At 44.2% G+C, this 24,819-nt stretch overlaps 1 protein-coding gene and 1 pseudogene across 4 annotated transcripts; both read left to right on the plus strand.

Annotated features, from left to right (window-relative positions):
- Positions 1 to 3,719: 3,719 nt before the first annotated feature.
- Positions 3,720 to 6,051, plus strand: LOC142582919 (uncharacterized; annotated as a pseudogene).
- Positions 6,052 to 6,429: 378 nt separating this feature from the next.
- LOC142584067 (uncharacterized) lies at positions 6,430 to 19,662 on the plus strand. 4 transcript variants are annotated; one of them, XM_075694262.1, is made up of 3 exons: positions 6,430 to 6,503; positions 7,223 to 7,342; positions 14,789 to 19,662. In XM_075694262.1, exons 1-3 carry the CDS (start codon positions 6,492 to 6,494, stop codon positions 19,409 to 19,411), a joined length of 4,755 nt encoding a protein of 1,584 aa, XP_075550377.1. In that variant the 5' UTR covers positions 6,430 to 6,491; the 3' UTR covers positions 19,412 to 19,662. The 4 variants fall into 4 exon arrangements, with proteins under 4 accessions (XP_075550377.1, XP_075550380.1, XP_075550379.1 ...); XM_075694265.1 differs by lacking the exon at positions 6,430 to 6,503 and adding an exon at positions 6,638 to 6,860; XM_075694264.1 differs by lacking the exon at positions 6,430 to 6,503 and adding an exon at positions 6,638 to 6,856.
- Positions 19,663 to 24,819: the final 5,157 nt, after the last annotated feature.

Consider the following 24,819-nt stretch of genomic DNA (forward strand, 5'->3'; position numbering starts at 1 on the left):
CACTGCAATGCGCAATCTGCGCGTACTAAGCATAACCAGCTCACTACACTTTTCAATGAATTTTCTTTCCATATTCAAGTTATCATGATTACCGAGACATGGTATGCGTGTGAAAACGAAGTAATGCGCCTGCCTGGTTACAACACCTTCTTTGTCAACAGACCTTGTCGACGCGGTGGGGGCGTGTTGCAGCTTGTGTCAGAGCGCTTATCGTGCAACCTGCTTGACGACTTTTCCATATAGCTACTGAAGAATATGAAGTTTTAGCACTGTAGTGTGGAAAATGCGTGTTTGTCGTTTTATACCGCCCACCAGATGGAAACACCGACACTTTTTTTTTTAAAAGTACTCAGCTTTGCTTAAACTTAAACAGACTTAAACATCAATTTTTTACGCCAGACACCGAAATCTTCTGAATTGCGAATGGTTCTCGAGGCATGTCACTGTAATAATATTATTACTGAACCTACACGCATCGGCCATCTCTCTGATATGATAAATGTATTTATAACAAATTGTTCTGAACATTGTACAGATTCAGGTGTGATTGTCATCTGCCGTTTTAATCACTGTTTTAAAGATATATGTGCACATCACGCTGAGACTTTTCTCGTACAATAAATCAACGGCAAAACATTAGGGAAATTTCACGCGAAAATTGAAAATATAAACTGGAGCTCCCTGTTTGAAGTAACTGATGCAAACAACGCTTACGATAGGTTTATAAGCATTGTGAAGGAAGCATATACTTGCTGTTTTTCGTTTAAACAAGTAAGAAGGCCCACTAAAATACGCAAGCCATGGGTTACGAATGAGTGTTTCAAAATGATTTGCGAGAAAATTCATTATATGCTAAATTCGTGAAAACAAAGGTCATTAATGATCACGCAGCATTCAAGAAATGCCGCAATGGTGTAACTAAACTTTTGAAAAACACAAAACGTGCATACTTTGAACATTGGTTTAATCAAGCAAACGGTCGAAGCGAAACAGTCTGGCGTGAACTTAACAAGCTTTTAAATCAAGACCGTGAAGATGAGTTGGAAATTACTGTGGGTGGCAAGTCGTTAAGGGGTGAGGAGCTAGCAAACAGCTTTAATCACTACTTTACTTCTCTAGCCTCAAGCAATCACAATAAAACAGCAATTGAGTTACTGGGTGTACTACCCAATAAACATTCAGGCATTTTTGAGCCAACGTCTCCGGAAGAAGTTTTCTTTACTTTCATGTCCCTGAAAAACAGCAAAGCGCGTGATATTGGTGGGCTGCAAATAACACCCATTAAATTTGTGCTCGATCTTCTGTCACCTGTCCTCACTCACATATTCAATATTGCATTATATACTGCGGTCTTTTCCGAAGCAATACAACATGCCAAAGTTACTGTACTGTTTAAATCGGGGAACAAAAACGAATTTTCACATTACAAACCAGTTTCAGTATTACCTGTAATTTCAAAAGGATTAGAAAAAAATTATCTCTAAAAGGGTTACATCATTTTGCGAGAAACATTCTATCATATTCAAGCAACAGTTTGTTTTTAGAAAAGGAATGTCGACAGAGCTTGCTTTACTGTCACAAAAGGAATTCATTCTTAACGGTTTTGAAGATAAAAATATAACAATAGGACTATTGCAAAGCGTTCGACCCTGTTAACCATTTAATTTTATTTGATAAATTACGACATTATGGGTTTCGCGGCACTCCATTAGCAACTATACAGTCATATTTAGGACATAGAAAGCAGTGCGTCTCAATTAAATCCCACCACTGAACTCTTGAAAAAATTTTGCAAGGAGTTCCGCAAGGCAGCGTTCTTGGGCCAACATTGTTCAACATCTACATAAATGACATCGTTCATATAAGCAAAAAAACACACTTCATAATTTATGCCGACGACAGCAGTTTGTTTTTCCAGTCAACTAGTCTGGCTTACCTTTCGAACCTGGCAAATGACAGCCTGAGTAGTTTACTTAAATGGAGTAAAATTAACTCATTTGAAATAAATAGTACGAAAACAAAAGCTATTCTGTTTGCTCCACCATAGAAAAAAATTGATAGGAACATAATGTTAAAGCTTGGTGCGGAGAGGGTAGAGCTTGTAAAAACAGTAACGACTCTAGGAGTAGTTCTTAAGGAGCATTTATTGTGGGATGATTACGTCGCCCGAGTTTCAACGTCTTTGGCAAGGGTTTGTGAAATACTATGCAAATTCAGGCATGTTTTACCCCCTAAAATTAAACTTTTAATCTACAGCAGCCTTCTTGCTCCTCATATAAATTATTGCAATCTCGTATGGGGAACCACTTCCCAAACTAATCTTCACAAACTACTAGTCCTGCAGAAAAAAGCCGTTCGCAATATTGCGAATGCCTCTTACGATGCTAATACAGTTGCAATATTTCGCTCCCTCAATGTGATTCCCGTACAACACTCGTACAAAACAAACATTGTTTTAAAGTGCAAAAACAGTCTTCTTTACAACAACACAGTTTTCTTATATTTATGCAAATTAACTTTCCCCACACATGTACCGTACAATATGAGACAAAAGTATGCTTGGCTACTGCCATTTGCGAGAACAAATTATGGATTTACTAGATTAGAATATCGCGTACCGAAGTTACTAAACGCCTTACAGAAAGTTGATATAACCCTAAATGATATTTCTAAACGAACGTTGACAGCACAACTTTCAGAATACGGTGCATTTGCGTGGAACCGGTGACACAAATGGTTGAGCGATTTGATTAAAATGATGTATGTGACGGTATTTTGCTTATATTTCTTGATGAATATCCTCTGCACGAAAGCATGTTACTGTCCTAAATTATACCCTTATGAGTGGCTGTATGAGTTACAATGGCAAGTTTCTGAAATCTGAATGTTGTAACAATGTTTAAAGAACAATGTTTGAAGAAAATGCTATAAATGTACTTATGTGTTTTTTCTATTGGTGAATATGTGCGCACTTCTTTTTTTCTTTTTTTCTCTCTCTCATTGACAAACTAACAGGAAGTTTTCTGGTATGCGTGTGTGTATATGTATATTATATGTACTCTGAATGTATGTATGAATCTGTGCCTGTTGCCAAGAAAAGGGGCAAGGACCCAGTCAAGCTGCTGTTTGGAGCCTTTTGTTCTTGCCCTAGCGTCATTTTTTTTGCTGTAATAGAATAATGCTGAAATAAAATGAAATGACCATCTGAGGTGGAAATAAAAAGCATCAGCCACAAGTTGTCAGAGGAGGCACACGTTCGGCTCGAGTGCGTCCTCACTGTGTGCTTTTTTCTGTATGAACGCATTTCATCTGAAATGGCACAGTGTTGTGTGCCTCTGTCCAAGTCTGACGAAAAGAAGAAAACCACCGGGTTATCGTTTCACGAGGTGCCGTCGGACTTGGAGTTGAGGCAAAAATGGCTTGCTGCAGTCCGGAGGGACAGATGGACCCCAAACGACTCATCGTGCTACACATAGGTTTGTAGCCGACACTTTAAGCAAGAAGATTTTATCGAAGGCAAGGGACGAACGCTTAAGAATGGTACTGTGCCGTCCGTGTTCGACGATTACCCCCGTCATCTTCAACCAAAAGCTGTACAAGAGAGAAGTTCATCAAGTGTAATCAAGCGAGCACGTGTTACCGTTGTGCTACAGACGGATACTTCTCAAGCTGTCGCGTCCCCGTCAATCTTGCTGCCATCTTTAATCTCTGACAAACCAATGGCTGAGGAGGAAGAAGATGCTTCCACGGAAGTGTCATTTTTCGCGCATGAGCCGGCGGGCCAGTGCGACGCCCGGTATTGCGGAGACAAGGCGAAGCGCGATCGAAGCGTCCAAGTGGATAGCAGGGCGCCACCAAGCTTGCTGATTGCGGAAAGGACAAAATGGAATCGGAAAGAAAGAGACTTCAAGATGCAAATCCAGCAACTTCGACAGAGAGTTGACAGATTTAACCTGGAGCTGAATCGCCTGAAATAGGACAGCCTTACGGATGAAATTTGTTACATAATAAAGGCAGCCTCGGAGAAGCAACCTGACGCGTGTTGTTTCTGCTCGACCAAATCAGAAACTTCCAGAAGAAAAGACCAACTTGGTCTGAGGAGACAACTCGCCGCTGTTGTTCTCAGGCACTTATCAATAAGGGCCTATGAGCATATGCGGGGCAAGGAACTTCTGAAACTACCTAGCAGAAACACTCTATCCGCATATGTCGGCATTCAGAATGGAGAGATGGGCTTCACAAAACTTGTTGAAGCACGGCTAAAAACAGGATGCCAGAATTTGCAGGCACCCCACTCCAGGGTGTGCTCTCATCGTTGATGAGATGCGAGTGAAAGGGAAACTCCAGTACCACAAGCAGCAAGATTGTTTTGTTGGCCACGCAGATCTTGGCTCGGCAGACCACAAGGATATTGTGTTAGCAAACTCGCTGCTGTGTTTCGTGATGAGCGGATTGTTCACGTCCTACAGAATCCCGGTAGGCTACTTTTTTTACCAAAGGGCTGACTGGCGCTCAACTCCATGAGCTGGTTCTCTTCATCGTGAAGAAAGTGGCAATTTGTGGGTTTCGCATCACAAGGCTCGTTACGGACAATCACAAAGTAAATGTGCATGCGTTTAAGCCCCTGGGATATGGCTGTCTCACTTATCGGATTGACATCCCTGTGACACTGAGCGACCCCTTTTCCTAAGCTATGATCTGTGCCATGTTCTGAAAAATGTGCACTCCCAGTTCTTGGCCCATGACATCAGGCCAAAAGGAGAAATATCATCTTCGCATCTCAAAGCTGTCTACGAGTTTCAAAAAGACTTGACAGTAAGACCAGTGCGCTACCTCAGTCGCAAGCATGTCTACCCAAACAATATTGAAAAGATGAATGTCGGAAGGGCCGTGCAGGTGCTGTCTCCTGCTGTAACTGCTGCCTTGGAGCACCTGAAAGAACAAGCGGATCACACTTGGAGCGCATCATTTGCAAGCGCAGGCCCTAGTATTACATTCATGAAGTACATTTACCGTTGGTTTGTTCTTCATGATACGAGCAACACAACGCAGCACCTTCGTCAGAACTTTGCAGATGCCCGGCATTATGATAATGTTGATGATGAGCGGCTCAAGTGGCTTGAAGCTACTGTGCCGATGAACTTGGAGGATTTGAAAAAGAGATGTAGCCATCCGAAGGAGTTTTTGACCCAGGAAACACATGAAGCATTTCTCATCGCTATGTATTCAACTGTGGCATGCATCAAGTACCTGCTAAGTATTGAGAAGTTTTCATTCGTGCTTACGCGCAAATTTAACAGTGACCCCATAGGATCTCTCTTTGAGACATTGCGTATGTCTTCGGGTTGCAATGATACCTTCGATGTCCGTGCAGCCCTTTCAGGACTTGAGAAAGTGCTTAAAACAGGAATTGCTGCCTCAAATGCATTTATACCTACGTTGCTCGAGACTGCAGGAATTTCCACTGCATTGCTTCGAAAGACACCGGCAGAACAAGTGCAGCCGCGGTCAGAAATTGCAAAAACTGCAATGACTGTTCTAGAACGACTGAACACTATGATCCTGCCTCTGCACTTGCCCTCCCTTCAGATTTCCACGAAAATGTACATTGGAGGCTACATTGCTCGTGTTATAACAGAGCAAATGAACTGCGAAAACTGTGTAGCTCTTTGCACAAAGCCAGTAAGAAATCAGCCACTCCTGACATTCACTCGCAGCCAAGATCGAGGTGGATTGCTTTATCCTTCATACCAGCTCCTATTTGTCCTTGACACCCTGCGGACGTTTGCTGAACAGGCACTGAAGGAAAATCGTGCCCTTGAGAAACCCCTCACTAGTCTCGTAGAACGTGCAGTTCCTGCTCGCTGTGGCTCCAACCTGTTGAAATGCAAGGACAGTGACGAGCCGCACAGACTGAAACTCATGGAACTGATTTCTGTGCGGTTCCTGCGACCTCTTCTATCTAACTATGCATTCTCCGTGACGGACAAGCATGATGCTTATAGGTACTTCGCCAAAAAGCCCATTTCAAGGGAGTACCTCAAGCTTTGAGACAACAGCCAATATAATAAATGCTGCTGTCATTTCTCGTACGCACCATGTTATACATTACTGCGCGGCCAGCCCCAGAAACGCGTTGCTGGCTTTTCTTTTAAACCGGAAGCGAGCACGCACACTGCTGGGCGGCGCCGCATAACAGCGTTAGTTACCGTTTTCGCTTCACAATTCGTACAGCAAGGAACAAACCACATATATGTGTGTGTACCTCTGAGCTGCGAAATTAGACATTAAAGAAGTGGGGTGGTGCGGCCAACGCGTAGAAACGCGCGTTGAGGGCCGCGCTTGCCAGTCGAGCCCGGCCGTGGATGAGGGAGAAGTGGAGTGCCCTGTTTAGGTGGCGGCGCCTAGCGGTGGAACGCTGTCCTGCGGCAGCCTATATTGTTGTAGCGCTCGTCTGCCAGGCACTGAAGTATAGAGGAGGCACTGGTTCAATGCATTGTTTAGTAAGATTTGATATATTTCAATTGTTTTTAGTTTAATTTATTAAAGTGACGCCACTTTCGTGCGTTGCAGGAGTCGGTTCTGTGTGGAGTCGTCTGGGGAGCCGCGCGTCAAATGTTCGGTCGGTGCGAACGACGCTAGCGCCCCTAGACGCACATCCTCGTGGTTACGGCAAGACGCTGCCGGCGCCGCGACGTTTACGTTTAGGAACATGGAACACAACTTGTGCGTGACAACGATTTGTAATAACGGGCACATCAACGCTCCCTTGACTAAAATGTAGCTGGGATGTCGGCGAACAGAAGTGGCCTGTTGCGTTACCGCACGACGTAGCACCTTCAGACGAACATCAATCGTAGGTGAACTCGCAGCGCTGTATGAACGCACGTGCGCGGATCCGTGTCAGTGCATCCCGCGTTGTTAGAAGTAAATAGTTACTGCCCCTACATTTCTAGGCAATCCACTGTGCGCACAGTCCTTTTCAGTCTGCCAGATCGCTAATGTAGTTGCGAGATTGTTTAAAACAAGCCGGCATTTTCACGTGTTGTGATAAACGTCTTGACAGAGGAAAATGTCTTAGAACTTGGGGCAGCGCTAGGTACGTGCTCTCATCGTCAGAAATTAAAGTAAGAGGAGTGTCTTGCATTGATAAAATGGAGCAGCAGTTCTTGATGACTTCTCGATTCTGTTAAAAACTGTTTAATCATGTAATTGTTTTCAGATGTCGTTTCAGAAGATCGTAGGATGGTGCGAGCGATGTCGGAGCGATGGACTGAAGAGTCCAATACTCCTTTACCCAGTCGGACCGACCGAAGCAATCAAAATGTGCAGCAACTTAAAGGTAAGTCCAGAAACTCGCGTTTTGCTTACCGGCAGTCAGCACTTGGTATTAAAGACGCAGTTAACAGGCATGATGCTACAGTAATGAGGGCAAAGTGTGCGTGTTTGGGTAAAAATATCTCCCGCAGTTGCATATTGCGCCATCCCAGTAATAACGGTTTTCTTCCCCCTCCGAAAAACGCATTGAGAGAGATCCTTGCATGAAAATTAACACGAGTTAAACTGGATTATGATGATAAAAGAAATAGACAATAACAGAGGGGCAAGACGCGTTATGTAATAGATCGTGGTTATTTGGAGATGCAGGGCAGGCGGGAACAATGGTTGTGCATGTCAGCCTTAATACGATCAGATGCTAATTCATTTGAATGGTGTATTGTGTAAGCCCTAGGAGGCATCAGCTGGTGTTCTGTTGCCTGCTGACGAATAGAGCTGATTACAATTAGAAATGGTGCAAAACGCAGCCAGGCCAGTTCGTTAAAGCTAAACTTTCGAACTTCGGGCGGCATTTTCAGGCGAAGAAACTTATGCAAAGTATGTCCTACTTTGCAGAGAGCAGCACAAAAGCAAATAATGTCTGGTGCAGTGCAAAAGGCTGTGTCAGCATATTTTTGCAATGTCCACAAGAAATTGCTGCAGTAGTTTGAGCCTTAACTTAAGCCTAACTGGCCTTAGCGAACAGAACTTTGCGAATATCAGCGTAGACCCGACAGCACATTACCTGGTGGCACCTGTTCTGTATTGTAGCATATGTGCATTTATTATTTCTACTGGTGTGTGTTCTTAAGCCTTATGCACAGACATCTCAAAAAAGAATTTGCATGCGCTACCAAGTTTGGAGGAGAGCCGAAGAGAGCATTTGCTCGCAGTGTTATTCACAGCATTGACATCTGCAGGGGAGAAATGAGCAAAGACGAGCAGCATGGTTTTGCTGTGGTTATGGGAGTGATGCAGTCTTTGATGTGTGTTTATAAATTACATAGTTTGTCTGCACTGCTTTAACACTAATATTCCCCATAAACATGCTCTGCTGATTCGGTGCAGTTCTGAAAAAGCTTTTACTATCATTTAATGGTCTTGTTAATGAATGTATAGTTAGTATTGAATGATTTACCATTTGACATGTATGTCCCTCTTAACCAGGCCCATTCCTCCATCTGAGATGTGTGGACCACTTTATGTGCAAGTGCTATATGCTGTGTATGATCCTCAATGTGAAATTTTTTAAACTTGCTCTAATTATATGTGCATTACACATAGAACCTCATTATATAGTTTAGTATAAGCACTAGAAAATTTAACAAAACCAGTACTCATCATCTTGCCTTCTTTACCAGAATGTATCCTGTCTGATCACAGTCATGTAGTCCCTTATTCAGAACAGCACAAATATGTGAAATCTATAGGGACCTGTGGCAGTTGGTTGGGCCCTGGGGTTTCTCATCAGTGTGGAAGTAACCGCCCTCTATGCCGTTTCCCGGCTGGGGGGTGGGGGTAGTATCCCTTTCGTAGCTATGACGCATGTGGCTACATGTGCTCTCAAGCCACCGTTTTGATTTCATGTGTCCAGAGTGCCCAAGTTTGTCTCACTACAGCTCCTAGGGGAGTCAAATTTTTTCATATCTAAATGTCAACCAAGCATTCATGTACCACTTGCTTCAACTTCTCAGTAACAATAATTCCAAACAAGATACAAGTTCACAGGAAGATTGAGTTTTGAAATGATCAACAGTGGTTGAAGAAGGAATGCCACTGCAGCCAACATTTCTACAAGGGATCTTGCCTTCGTTCTCAATTACAATAATGCACCTAGATCTAATACTTAATATCATTAGGTGAGTTTAGTGAATTATTGACGTTTCCATAAGGGATCTTGCCCTTGTTCTTAATTACAATGCCAGATATAATAATAGCATAGGTGAGTTTAGTTAATTATCGTGGTTAATTACCACATCTCACTTTTCTGATGTACGCTACTGCTGACTCCGTAATTTCGAAGAAATGATCACTTTAATAAAAGAAACACAATGTTCAAATATTGAAGTATTCATTGAAACGTCCGCTATAACTCTGGATAATGCTGAATCAAATACAGCTGTGCCATTACAGATGCAAATGTACTCACTTATATGGACAATAAAGTGAAAAGCTTTTTGAGCTTTCTTAGTAAATTACCCATCCAAAATACCAGAAAAGGCACTCTTGCTACAATAAGACACTTGATAAGCCAGAAAAGTCACAAAACGTTTCTGCTCCAACACACTGTGATATCATGGATTTTCGAAGCGTCTGCTCTGGTCTAGTTAAATTTTCATAAGATAAAAATGGACTACATTGTATTCTAAAAAAGCCACGCACTGAATTTGTAAAGCGTTAAGAACTTCTGACTGAGCAACAATGGCCCAAATGTGAGAAATACTTTGAAATCTGTGACATCGCGCTGATGTTACCTACTAGGGTTTTGCCACGAAATTTGAAAAATTGAACTTTGACTTTCATGAAACTTCTAATGATCAACATATTACCACAAATTTAACAAAATTAATGCTTTCAGGGTCGATTTTTTTTATTGCAGATTCCAATTCTTCTGAGGGACCTATTTCGAAAAAAATTCACCTTGATTTTTCTAGGGTGACCGTAAAGTGAGAAAAAAATATTTTTCGTTGGTATATATATGTTCAAGTTGCAATGGTTCGAGGACAAGGCAAACATAATGAAGAACTGCTCCGAGCTAAAGAATTCCAACATATCTGTGGGTGAAGATTTTTCTATCCGCGTGTGTAACATCAGAAAAACTTTGGAACAGTAGCAAGAGCAACCGAGAGAGGGCCGAAAAAGTTACACTTGTGTACAGCAAGATTAAAATCAATGGCCAAGTTTACGTCTGGGACGAACATAAAGGAGCTCGAGCGCCCATGGGAAAGAAACCTGCCATCCGAAAGAAAAAAAAACTCACTAAACATGCAACGCCCTCCAGTCTAGTGATAGTGAACTTAAATGCCAGAAGTGTTGTGAACAAAAGCACCGAACTTGAGGCATTTATTATAGAACATAGACCAAATATTGTAACAACGACCGAAACATGGCTTTCTCCTGATGTTTCAAGCAGCGATATCTTCCCTCCGGGTTATACTTTCATGCATAAAGATAAGTCCTCTCGCGGTGGCGGCGTAGCAATTTTGCTAAGGGAAAATAAGGGAAAACGGCGTTCGTGTTGTCCACTTCTCTACTCTTGTGTCCTGTCTGCACGCCTCACTTCTTTTTTGCATAAGGAAAATATTTATGTCACACCTATGAGGAAAGGGTTGATGCTGGAGCACTTTGGTGCAAAATCATGACAAATAAATCTTCCCTCTTTTTAGGCACCATGTACCAAGCCCCTAATACTTCCCATGATATGCTACACGTGCTAGCAAATTATATGGAAAATCTTTCTACACATACTACAAAGCTAATCCTTACGGGGGATTTTAACCTTGCTAGTATAGCATGGGACTCCCTTGATAACATTGCTGATACAACTCACGCAGAGGTACTTGACGTATGTTTTAACCTTGGCCTTAGACAAATCATACGGGAGCCAACACGTGTTACTGCAAAAAGCAGAAATGTACTCAATTTGACTTTTGTGAGTGATGCTATGGCAGAAGACAGTGTTTTATGGGAAGTTGTCGACGGCATATTGGACCACAAAGCTACTAAATGTTCCTTACTGTTAGGCGCACCTCTGCCTACCCAAAAAGGGAGTCCGCCAATTTTTAACTGGGCGAATTCTGACGACGTCAGCGTTCTTGATTATCTAGATCACTCTTTCTCCACTTTTAGATCGTTCTTGAATGATCCTACAGTTTCAGTAGATGGAGTATGGTCAACATTTGGAAGAATCATTCAGCACTGCTTATCAAAATATATTCCCACAAAGATCAAACCAGTACATAAGACAAACCCTTGGATAACAAGAAATGTAATACAACTAAAGCGAAAGATTGTCAGATTCAGGAAACTGAGAAATAAACTACCCATACCAGGCTACACTACTAAAATACGCGAACACTCCCTGGCACTAAAGGCAGCCGTAAAAAAGGCAAAAAATGAATACATGAATGTCACCCTAAGTAATTTTATCAAAACATCTCCGTCTAAGTTTTGGCAATACCTTAATTCGAAGTCACGTCAGACCAGTAATCCATCACCAACTGAAGCTATGGCAAAGGCTACAAAGTTCAATGAATACTTTATTTCAGTATTTACACAAGACAACGGTAAACAGCCCAACCTCAAACTTCTTCCGAGCAACACAGCGAAACTAGACTTAATCTTAACCGAATCGGGAATTTTTTTCCCTCTTACTTGAAATAGACCCAAAAAAATCTTGTGGTCCTGACAACATACCAAATGCATTTTTGAAGCGCTATGCAGAATGGATGTCCAAGTTCTTGCTGATTATTTTTGTAAAATCATTGCAAATGGGCGAAGTTCGGGTGAAATGGAAAACTGCTAAGGTTATCCCTATACATAAATCCGGTGACCTTACCAGCACAGCAAATTACTGACCAATCTCGCTTACTTGTACGGCTGGCAAAATCCTCAAACATATAATCCTAAAACACACAATATAATTCGTCGAAAAAAATTTAATTGTCCCTAATCAGCATGGCTTTAGAAAAGGATTATCTACGACTATTCAATTGATTGAGACAATCCACGGCTTAACGCTTACAATGGACAAATGCAGTCAAACCGATATTATATTCCTAAATCTATCCAAAGCGTTCGATCAGGTTTCCCATCCAAAGTTACTTCGAAAACTTATCCACTACCTCGGTGATAACAACATCACCAAGTGGATAAAAAGCTATCTTGCAGGTCGACGTCAATATGTATGTTTCAAAGACCACTCTTCGGATTGCGGCGATGTGCTATCTGGCATCCCACAAGGTGCCGTTTTAGCTCCTATCCTCTTTCTTTTTATCAATGATTTAAACATTAATACTAATGCCACAGTAAGAATCTTTGCAGATGACTGCGTTATCTACAAGGAAATAACCTGTCGTGATAACCCGATAACCTTAAACAGTGCACTTGAAAATATAACACAGTGGTGCCAAATGTGGCAGATGGTGATTAACACAGAAAAAACTGCTTGTATGACAGTGACGAATAAAAGAGCACCCATGAATTATCCATATTATCTACAAGGACAGATGTTCAAAAAAGTGGTAGAGTATAAATATTTAGGCATCATAATTTCATCAGATATTAAATGGGGCAAGCAGGTAACATATCTTGTTAATAAAGCACTGGCAGTTCTGTACTCATTAAAACGCGTGCTTAGATCCGCATCAATAGATGCTAAACGCTTAGCATGCCTGTCACTAGTTCGCTCTATACTGGATTATGGAATAGTATGTTGGTTTCCCTTCAGTAAACAGTACATAGCAAAATTGGAGAGCGTACAAAGGAAAGCGATTAGATTTATTCTTAATACGTATCACCGTCTTGACTCCCCCGCAGAACTATTACGGCAAGCTGAACTTCCTACTATACAAAATCGAGCTCGACTACTTCGTCTTAAGTTTCTTTTCCTTCTTCTTCTTAATGGTGGTATGAAAATCAATTCGAGTGACTACTTACTACAGACAGATACACGTAGTTCTCAAACAAAACACACCAAGCACTTAACAGAATACAGATTTCACAACGACATATTCAGGTACTCCTTTTTTCCACATGCAATCCTTGAATGGAACACTTTGCCTGATGACGTTGTCACCTGCGCATCACTCAAAACATTTATCGCCAAGTTATCAAACAATGCTTTGTAGCTACAATCTGCACGTAGGCGAGCTGCGTCGTACAATGGCATTCTGATTCACTTATCAATGTCTTGTATCCTGCCCTGATATAAATGTGTGTGTGTGTGTGTGTGTTTTCTGCTCATGACTCCCCCAGTACCTGCCGAGTCTTGTCTCTTGTGCAATGAACATCCAATATACTTACATTTTCTTTCTTTGTTCTTTTGTGTGCTAAACCTTCCAACATGGCGTTTACTACTTCTTCCCCCCTCCTTTTATAGCATTTGTATAATGAATATAGAGTGCATATGTACTGCCTTGTTCACCTAAACTTACTTATGTCCGCACCTACTTGAACTGTGTTCTCTTGAATATGTATCCTGCCCCTTTCCTGCAACAGCCTCAAATGTGAGGCTAGCAGTGTGTTCAAATAAATAAGTATGTACTTTTTATTCATGAATAACAAGGATAAAAAAAAGGAAATAATCCTATAAGAATTAAAATTTTGATGCATTGTTATAGTTCAAGGCTTAGAATATGTGCACACGAGAATATTTAGCAAGTGTCAAATGTTCCTGCTCTTACACTAATATTTACGTCCATAGCCTAATCGAACTGCGTAGATGAGCGCACCCAAGAAAACTCTGTGGTTGTGTGCCCGTCAAAAAAAGCAAAACTTGTGACAAACTTCCGCTAATCTTGCATCTTATCACCAACCAGAGGCAATTAGATATTGCGAGTCTCCCCAAAAAAGAAAAGAAAAGAAAAGGAAACGTGTGCATGGCGGCATCCTTCCTGTGCTCACCTCTGTGAGCTCTAAACGAGCGAGAAACAGGCAGCCGCCCTTTGAGCAATTAGTAACAAGATAGCCATCAGTTTTGTGAGCGCAAGAAACTGAAACCGCCCGCGGAACAAAACCCAAACCGCCACCCGCCCACGTGCATGCCAATGTGTGAGCGGTAGTATACAGACATGCTGGAGCAAACTAGCTCTAAAACAAACCATGCAACGAAAACCGAGAGGAGGAGGCGCGAGAAAAAAATTCCATGTATTTCCACTTAGTGGCAGCACATGCCAGGAAAGAAAAAATGGGGAAATTGGCAAGTTTTTAAACGTACAGACGGCGCCATAAATATATGACATCGACAATTTTAGACTTGTTCGCAGCGCCATATATTTACGTCATTGACCTTGAAAGGGTTAAAGTTCTTCAAAAATGCTTCATCAGTACAAACTGATTTAATGTTCCTTTTTCGTGTCCCTTTAGGTTGGTCAGATATTTCTATTGTGACCCCAAGATTTTCAAACACTGGCACTTCCCAGTGTTGGAACTTGTGTTTATTACAGCTTGTGTTCCAAATTCAGTCATGTTTACTGAAGGAGAATTTGAGTAAAGACATGTTTGACATCTTTGTAGTTTGCCAGTATGAAATGACCTAAACTTCTCTGCACTATAGTTGCACTTCCTTCTTATTGAGTAAGCCTGCAGCAGTTCATTTCAGTTGATTGCATTGCGTGACAAAACCCTGGTTTACTTTTATCATTTTATCCAAACACGCAGTGCAGATGTTTTGCAGGCTTATGTAGCATGTTGTCTCAGTCATTATTTCAAGCAAGTGTTTAAGCATTGATTTTTCTTTTTTTCTTCACAGTGTTCAGACATGGTAAATGGCAAGATTCAGGCAGATCTCGTCGAGATAGACATGCCCAAATTGCGTGAAATTTTCACGGAGCCAAGTCCAGTCAAATGGCGTGACAGTGATGGAGGATATCATCACCATTGCGTCAAGGTACCCACATCAAGCGCCAGTCCTTCAGCAGGTTTGGAGTCGAACAATCAGAAGAGCAGAACACATCATACTTCTGCCACCATCGCTGGCATGAAAAAGGTGACAACTGAACCCTTTCGAAGACACGCTGTTGATATTTATGACAAAGTGCCTACTGCATCCAGTGCCAACCCATCACCGGACTTGCACCTGGAAAAACACAGGGACAGGTGTCAAGGTACGGCTGTTTCCATCAGCGGTGACACAGTACAGGCAACTGCCAACCCATTTAGAGAGCCCACAGTTGGCATTCGTGACAGTGCGCCCACTGCATTGTTGTGTGCCGAGCCCCCAGTGCCAGTCAACCCAGTGAAACATATGTACAGGACATGTCACACTTCTTCCTCTACTTGTGGCAATGCGGGACAGGTGTTCATCAAACCAGTCGGAGAGCCCACCGTGAACATTTGTGACAGTGCAACCAGCGAATCACTGTGCACCAACTCCGAGGTGTGTATGGATGAAGAGGAACGTGTCTATAGTGCATGTGATACTTCTGCCTCCACTTGTAGTGAGGTGGGACATGGCACCATCGACGAAGTACTTACCGTTACCACTTGTGGCAGTGCACCCATTCAATCATTTGGCACTAATACCTCGCTCTGCATAAACACAGACCATAGGTACAGGTCACATCCTTCTACCCACAAACCTGCTGCAGCTGTAACGTCAGCAGTGAGAGTTACCGCTTCATCATCTGGCTCAGCGTTTCATGATTCAACCATCATCCCCCTGAGTGTCGGTACTGCATCGGAAGCGAAGACAAAGAAATGCAATGACACAGGAGGAGGTCGTGTTTTCTACATGTCTCGGATACCCAAGGCGGTGGCAGTGAAAGTTGTCGCTTCATCAGAACACCCTTTCTGTGTTGTTAATCGTGAACCTACGAGCCCTAATCTCTGCCAAGAGACAAAGCAGAAAAAAAATGCTGATGAAAAGTGTGATAAGGTCAACATGCTTCAAATGGGAAAAGTACTTAAAGTGAAAATTGTTGCTACATCTGAAATGGAGCCCTCTTGTCATCTCTCTAATAATGTTCGAACTCCCACACTCCTTGCAAGTGGTGTTATTGACTCGTGGCAAGAGGTGGTGCCAGAGGAACTAGAGGATGAAGTAAATTGTGCATTCAAAGTAGATCCACATCAAATGGTAGAAGAGTCAACAGCAAGAAGCATTTCTGCTTATTGTCTCAGGTGTGCGAAAGCAGTCGTTACCCCGGTATCTTCATCTCTACAAACAAATATTGTTGAGGGAGATGCTGTAAAGCAGAAAGTGGTTAGCTCACCATCTGCAAGCCTGGAGCACAAGCATAGGGAGAGAACAAAAGTGCCATTAGTTCGTGAAAATATCTCAATAAATTTAGAAAAAGGTTATGCATCGTTTGGTGCTGCCACTGAAAGTGCAGACAGTGCATGTGCCACAGAAAACAGTTCTATGGAATTGACCATCGAGGAGGGGATGGTTGTACCTGTTTCAAGTGCCATTGTAACTAACGCTGCCTTCACATCTGTGGGAGAATCTGACACAATGGACACGGAGAGCAGATTTTTCCACAAACGACAGAACTTGGCATCACCCTGTGAAACTTCACCCACAAACCTATCTGCACTGTCAAAAGAGCAAGGGGCTAAAAATACAACAGACCATAACTTCAGTGATTCAGTGAGACATTGTGGTGATGTGTGTGGCATGCTAAGCACAGTAGGCCAACCAATGAGTGACCAGATAGCTAGTGAAATGTCAGATCCGGCCAAATCTCTGAGGGAAGAGCCGGCTAATACTGAAACTGCAGCTAATCAGCAATCTGCCATTGTAGAAACTACAATAAAGCCTCGAAGTCTGCTTGATGGAGGAGATGTAGGCATACAAGTAGGCTTAGCCGTAGTAAGCACGCTTGCTTCGCCGAATATCTTTACATCTCGTCAAGAAGAGCAAAGAGCAGATCAACACAACCTCACTGTTTCAAAGGACTTCAGCACTGAGCTGTTAAGCTTGCCTAACAGAAGTGAAGCAACCTTAGCAGAAAACTTAATAGCAAGCGAAATTGAAATATCAATGCAGCCACCTAAACCGTTACTGAAATGTGGGAACGCAGAAAGTGCCGCCACTGACCACATTCTTTCTAGCCTGCCAGGTTCCCCATCCAGTTCGCAAAGTGTAAGTGAGGCAGAGTTACGAGAACAGTTGGCAGTAGTGAATAAATCTCCTTCAGTGGAGCTGCCCAGGTCTTTACAAAAAGAGGGAGAAGGCACTGGCAGTGGAGTGCACTGCCAAAAACCCCTTGATTTACCAAATACTGATAATGAGCATTTCAAATCGCAAGGTATAAATGAAGCAAGCTCACCAGGAAACTTGAGAGTAGTGACGAAACCCCCAACTGACCAAATCGGACCGTTAAATGGAGAAGGGGGCACTGAAGCTGCTGCTACCTCTGACCACCCTCTTGCTCCGTCTTGTGCAGTCAGTGAATTACCTTGCCAACCAAGCTCCCATGAAGCAAGCTTACCAGAAATATCTGTTGTAGCAGAGGAGACTACGTCATTGGAGCTACCTATGTGTTCGCAAGAAGTAGGGATAAACACTCAAGATATTGACAGCTGCGTTGACCCTGTTGCTTTTCCATGTGCTCCTGGTAGACTGTCCAGATTTCAAAGCAGAACTGAGGAAAGCTTACCAGGAAATCCAGGGGCCATGAATGCAACACCCTCAATAGAGCTGACCAGATATCTGGTGAAGGAAGGAGAAGGTACCGCAAGTGCTGTCAACTGCTATGAATCTTTACCTCAGTCTAGTGCCATTGGAGAACTGCCACTCCTGCACGGCCTTGGCAAGACATTGCAAGCTAACATCCCAGCAACGACTGAAGCCACATCACTATCAGAATCCTTGTGTGACGAACAAGCAGATACCGAGGGTATGCACGGGCACCATAAAAACCTTGTGTCAAGGGCTACCACTGGTAGGTTCAGTTCACCATGTAGAATTGAGGCAAGCTCACCAGAAGGCTCAGTGGTAGCAAATGAAACCTCTTCAGTGGAGCTACTGGGGCCTCCACAGAAGGCACACAAAGGCACTACACGCGCAGAGATAGAGCACTGTGAACATTCCACTGCGTCAAATGCTATCACTGAAATCTCTGGTTTGCCAAACAAAACTGTGGCTCACAAGCTGGGTCCTGTAGAGGATCCCCTTACAGCATCATTGTACATTGCAGAGAGCATGTGGAATATGAAAATTGGTAGACCGCAGGATACCTTGTTGACACAGAAACCTCCTGTGAATCCCATTGACCTTAAGATTTTAGAGTACACTGTGTTGGAAAACCATGCAAGGAGTGAAGCTGGCTGCCTTTCACTGGCACCTTCGACTTTGCGTCGGCCTCCTACTGGCAGTTTAAATAGAAAGAGGAGTGCAACACCCGCCAGTACTGTCAGAGCGACTAGTAGTGCAAGAGCTGACTCTAGCACATTGCAGCAGTGCACCTCTGCTGCATTGTTGCAGCCATCGTCGGGCATTTTCAGCAACAAGCCTTCGAATGATAAAGACCAGAAGGGTGTCACTGCAGTTTCCATGGGAACTGGAATGAAAGTGATTGATACCACGATTCAGGGGCAGGCCGTTGTCTTTTCAGTTTTGGGTCTACGAAACAGAATGCAGAAAATTGTGGTCAAGCTCCCTCCCAACCTAGTCGACACAAGCAATACGCAGACTGCAGCTGTTTCTTCGTCGGACACACCAGCACATGTTGAGAAGAGGACAAGAGGGCAGAAGCCGCCTGCCAGCACCGCCAGTGCAGATACAGGCACAAGTGCAGCATGCCAAAGCAAGGAAAGGGAAGAAAGAAAAAAACCTACTCTGCCGTCGGGGCAAAAGACCAGTCATACTGGATGTGCAATAATGGACAAGTTGGCCATGATCAACCAAGCCCTGACCGTACCGATAACCAAACGAAAGTCCAAGAGAAATACAAAAGCACAGACGCAACGTGGTGGAGCCCACTCAAATAAAACGATGAAAATGCCACAGAAATGTCTGCAGGCAGTGACAAGAAAAGTGGAACATACTCCGCGTAGAACAAGAAAAGGTAGCGTTCGGAGTGAGCAGGTAGTTCCAGACATCTTGCAACCTGTCCTCAGCCCCACGTCCAGCAAGCTCAGTTCCATAAGCTCAAAATCAAGCGAAAGCAGCTCATCTGGCACTTCCAACAATGCAGCTGGCTCCGACTCTACTTGTGAAACCAGGAGTTCTCAATTGCAGGCCTTGAGCAGCTGCAAGTCTGCTGAGGAATATGTACAAATGATAAAAAAACTTCTCTTCCCAACAGAGGAGAGTGGGTCCCCTGGATACAACCCTGTGCTTGCAACCCGTCCACCTTACAATTGGGACAAGTCATCTGTGAAAGCACCAAAGCGTAGACGGATGACTGCAGTGACTCCTGCAAGGTAGACAACTAAAACAGCTCCTGCTAATGTTGACACAGAGCTAGAGCACTATGTCACCGAGTTGTCTACCTCCACAGATGTTATTCAGTATGACAGTGTTCTGTCAGAATTGTTTGACCGTGTTGCATAGTCATGTCACAGCACCAGTTCATTATTTATTTTCACCCTCTTAAGATATTAAGGGGCTTAGTGGCAGAGTCCACTGTGCATTGTACCATAAATAAAGTACATAGTTAATGTCTTTTTATTGCAAAATAGCCTTGTATTTATTCTTGTGCTAGATAGTAACCCTGCTGAGGCAGCACCAATGCTTCACTGTCATTTAACATAGAAAGTTGTCATTGCAAAGCATACAAGGCTCTCATCATAGGGTACAAAAAAACAGAAGTGCTAAATTGTCCATTTGAGTTGCACATGCTTCAAGGTACAAGTCTAGCCAGAGCACCACAGCAATAGTGTGTTCTGGTGCCACACAGTTGGCACAGCCATAAATAGCAATGGGAAATAGAATCCAAACTGTGTGACAATGGCAGCAAGTGTCCCCTCCACAGTCTTTGATGTGCCGGGCCGCTGGTGTTTTCCAAGTTACAACCCAACAACTGATGCTGCAGTGCCAAGAGCCACTGTAACGCCAAGTAAAATGGGCCAAATCATTCCGGAAAGAGCAGTAGGGATGCAGCACACCCAATGAACAGGCAGGCGAGTGTTAAAATGAATGATGCTCCGGCATCTTTCTTTGTCAACAAACATGGCAAAAGCACTTTGTATGCGCGGCCTTAGTGGTGGAATCGACAATGTCTTAAATACCTCGAGGAGCACAAACGCCTCAAGGAGCACAAACGCCCAGAGATTGGCGCCACATTCAAGGTACACAAAGTTTGGATCTAATATTACTGCTGGTAAAAACACTAACACAATCATTGCATGGAAAACTTTGCACACCACAGTAGAACTTTCACTATAGTTTGTAGTGTACCAGTACACAAACAGTTCAGCTATTACCAACATGATAATCCAAGAGACCATAAGACAAAGTTGTGCAGCTACTGACGCAGTGGTATGCAAGCCGGCTCACGGGTTCTGCATTGGCCATGACACTGCACAGAGGGTAGACGAGCAAAATTGTGGAGATAAAAAGCCCCGCATAAACCCCCGTCAGTTTCCACAATGCTTGTATTTTGGTTACTGCTGCTACAAACAAAGCAAGACTGAAGAGTCCTGCTTGAACGAACCCGGCAGAGGCAGAACACTTGAGGTTCACAGCGGTCTCTGTAGATGATGTTGCACACCAGGCTGCATCCAGAAACAATGATGAATGTGTCAGACGAACGTGTCAAACCATAGCAAACGAGCAACAGCTCACTGTGAGTGAACGACTTGGGCGAGTAAGCCGATAACAACGTCGCGAGATAACTGAATATAGAGTTTTAGATTAGGGGACGCAAGTGGCTTGCGTACGCAAGAAGTAGAGGTCCTGGTACTGCGCTTGCACAGACCCCTACGTCAGGGTCTGCGCATGCACAGTACCGTCGCCCCTAGATCTTGCGTATGCAAGCGCTTGTGTCCCCTAAGCTAATCTGTTCCTGCTGTAGTCATTGCGGCCGCTGCACTCCACGGAAAAGAAGTGCTAGTCGCTGTAACAAGTAAAGATGTCCATACAGTCGAAAGGGCATAGATGGATGTGTCTATGATCTTAAAAATGACCACAAGAGACAGAACAAGCACCTGACTGCAGACCAATTAGGCGAAGGTGTAAACATCGCCGTGCTCATAGCTATTGCCAGCGGTAAGCAAAAAGGCAGGAGAAGGCTCAGCCACTATCCACTGTCGGTGTGCAGCCTCTGGTTGAAGTCCAGTTGTTCAGACTGCTGCCAGTACAGTAGGAGGTGCATGATTACCAGAACAGCCACCACAGTCAATGACTGTGCGACCCTGCCAAGGAGAACAGCAGTGAGAGCTACGCCGGTAGCGATGACGAAATGTTCCAAGCGCATTCGCATTCTTTGAATTGCGTCAGTTATGGTCAGGCTTTTTCTAGTAGCTGCACATAGTAGCTGTTTCTTGGCTACGCTCTGGAAGTGCTCACGGGACATAGGAATTCACTGATTAGCGCGTCCAAGAATCAGTGCGCAGATGCAGCAGGAAAAAGACTTGCACAAGAATTCACGTTCTGTCGGCGACAAATTGGCACGGGATACACCACATGTAGCTTTTACAGCGCACATCATAATGCATCGTTCGCACTCATTGCCATTTAGCTAAAAGCCGGGATTGATCCACAATAATGAAGTAAATGGCAGCTTCGAAGGCGGTAGCAGACTTCGACGCAATCGCTACAACAAGCCAAACAAGCAATGCAAGAACCAGCGAAACAAAAGTACAACAATACCTTTATTACACACTTATGAAACCTATGAATGCCTACACGAAGCAGCTGCACAGCGGAGCCCAATGTCGGGGTAAATGACTGGCCAAACCATGCCGAGCGCCTGGGCCGGGCGGCCTGGCCAAACACATCACATGGTGTGCACATGCCTTTCGCTGTTTCGCCCCTTTCACACTTGTGCAACTTGGGGGACTTGGACGCTTGAACCTTGAACTACTTCTGCTTTGCTTTCATGTGACCCGCAAACGTTCTGTGCCTTTGGTGTCACGTCGCGTTTGCACCTCTGCGAAAGTAGCGGAAATGCTTGGGACCGGCACTCTCTGCAATTATCTCCGTGGAACGTGAACAGAGTCTGCGTCGGCCCTTAACTTGTCCCGAGCTCTGCAATATATTTTTACACAAGAACAGTGAACGCAATGACACAGAATGGGTACAAAGAAAAGACGGAGACAGAGAACAAGACAGAGAAAGAACCACACGACACAGGTGCATGTGTCGTGTGGTTCTTTCTCTGTCTTGTTCTTTTTAGCGCAGTTTTTTTTTGTTCTCATGATGTCATACCAACTAGCCCCTCACCGTACGCTTCTAGACAGAATGGGTGGCCCGCAAAACAAAACGGTCCTGAGCTCTGGCGAGTGCATCTACGCTGCGTCAAATGCACTGGTAGTTTTTGAAACTTGTCCTTTAGTGTGGCTTTAGTAGTACTGCAGCTGTGGCTGCACTCCACTACACAGCTCTGATTTTCATGTTTATTATCGAATGCGGCACATCTGCTAGCTGTGATCTAGCATTCAACGAAGTTGAGGCTTGCGTACCGTACTAGACGGTAAGTCCGCATACTTCTTTCCTCTTCACATTATTTTTGAATCCCAAGTGAGAATGGCAGAATCTAGCAGAGAACCAAATCATGGCGTGATTGTAACGCATTCCATGTGTACAAGGCGAGTTCGTCTGGATAGTGCACAAAATATTTCTGCAGCTGGTAGCGTATTCACAATTTTGCTAGCTTCCCGGCGCGCTTTCGATCGTGATCGAGTCCGGTGGGGTATCGAATTACTCAGACGCGATTGGCTTCTTTGTGCAAGCTGCAAGTGGGAGCCAATGGTAGTCAAGAATTTCGAACCGGATCTGGCTTGATCACAATCGAATGTGGCCGTATGACATCAATATTACACATGCTCAATTGCTGTATACCCTCAACTCCTGCTTCATCTTCCTATTGTCCTCCAATTTGCGCAGGAATTTTCTACTCATCACTGTTTGTCACTTCCTCCCTGGGTGTACCATCAGCCATGTTAGGTCCACCGCTGCCACCTTTTGAAGCGAGATGATGAGGCTGCCTGACTGTTGCGATTTATTTAGCGAGCAGCTAATTAAGAACGGCCAACTGGACCTCTGTGGAGGTGTAGGTAGGGTGTGGGCTATAGTCTGGAAAATAAGTAATACGGCCGTTCTTAATTAGCTGCTCGCTTGCTTTCTTGTTCCTTCACACCATCTTGATGCCCTTGTCTTCCCCTTATTTTTTTGTCAGTTTTTCCAACGCTGTTGCCTTGCCCTGTTACAATATTAATTGCGTGCATAGTATTCTTGTGTTGCATCTGTCGCTGCTATCATCATTGCGTTTGCTTCTGTTTTAAAGTAATAGAAGTGACCCGACAAGCCTTTGTTCTGTGTAACCGACAAGAAGGGTTAGAATTAAGTTTTTCACTAACTGACCAAGCATTGGCACTCTGCTCTAACTGCTGTTGGCATAGCCATGCAAATCATTTCACACCTTTCTCTTAACATCGAGCTTCATGCTAGTCAGATGGCATGCTATGCATGAGCTGTTTATGGCTGTATGTCACGATTTTTTTCCAAACTGCTGCGCATCCAAAACTGCCACGGAAGTATCGCTTAAAGAGCCCCTGAAGCGGTTCGGACAAATTTTGTAGACGTGTAGGGCATAGAGTTTCCTACAGTAATTTTTGTAGGAAACTCTAATGGTGTGTAGGGTACAGCTAAAGTTAATCATTCGCACCATAATTGTATGAAACGTCTCATATTAAGAGAGCTACGGACGATTACAAGTTACCCTCCTCCATAGTAATGCGTTTTCTTAACTCGTTCGCCAAGTGATCGGGGCTAAGCTCCGCCTTCACTGGCTCTGCGTCATGATGGCACGTCGTGTCGTCGACTTCCGTTTCTCTAGGAGCGAGCGCGCGAAGCCTCTCCAAACTCTCCGCCAGCTGCTTGGCAGTCGACCCCACTGACCTCGTGGTCGAACCCAAGCGAGAGCTATCGAAGCAGCGTGCGTTGCGAGAATTTCCGCTCATCCCGTGAAACGACACAGTCAAACCACGTCAAATGGCCAGGCCCTGTCCCCTTGCGCTTGCGTTTACCCTTACCGGACTCGCGACACGCTCTTGCGTTAGTAATCTTCCGGTGTAAAGTGACGGCCGCAAACGCGCAAATCCTGGCGCCGGTCGGATAGCGGGAGTCCCATGCGCGGCAGCCAGTCCGCTTGTCTGCTGCCTTGCAGAGGGACACGACGTCGCAGCTTGACATATTGCCAGGCGCTACGTTTGCAGACCACAACGCGAAAAAGTCGAATCATAGTGCTCGCGAAAAGACAGACCGATTCCCGATTCTGACCGCAGAGCTCTCGTCAAATGGAAGCACTACTGACGTCGTTTGGGACGAGATGTTCATTGGCTCTGTCTACGGAGGGAGCCTTCTTAGCACGTGTTGTAGGCATTTGTCCCTAGGCGTGCCGGCATTGGGGAGCGGGGTCGAGTTTGTATGCGCTCGGACGCTGGCTGCCGGCGCGGTAAAGTAGGTGAAGCAGCCGGATCGTAGCTTTCTCGCGCCTTACGGCGATATAAAGAACATCACAGATGTTTCTGTGGGAGCAGTAGCGACCGTAGTAGAGCCCGGGCCGCATATATTGAAAATATAGAAGCCAGAGCGCCTTAGCAACCGCGGTTGAACGTGTTGCGTGTGCCGAGGTATGCGTGGCCGGCAGGAGGTCTGGACCCCACCTCACG

The sequence above is a fragment of the Dermacentor variabilis genome, chromosome 1, assembly GCF_050947875.1.
Source record: "Dermacentor variabilis isolate Ectoservices chromosome 1, ASM5094787v1, whole genome shotgun sequence".
In the NCBI taxonomy this organism is placed as follows: domain Eukaryota; kingdom Metazoa; phylum Arthropoda; class Arachnida; order Ixodida; family Ixodidae; genus Dermacentor; species Dermacentor variabilis.

Excerpts from the sequence above, each read along its gene's own strand:
- LOC142584067 (XM_075694262.1), top strand. Across the intron at positions 7,343-14,788 it reads AAATGTGCAGCAACTTAAAG|TGTTCAGACATGGTAAATGG; the intron begins GTAAGTCCAGAA and ends TTTTCTTCACAG.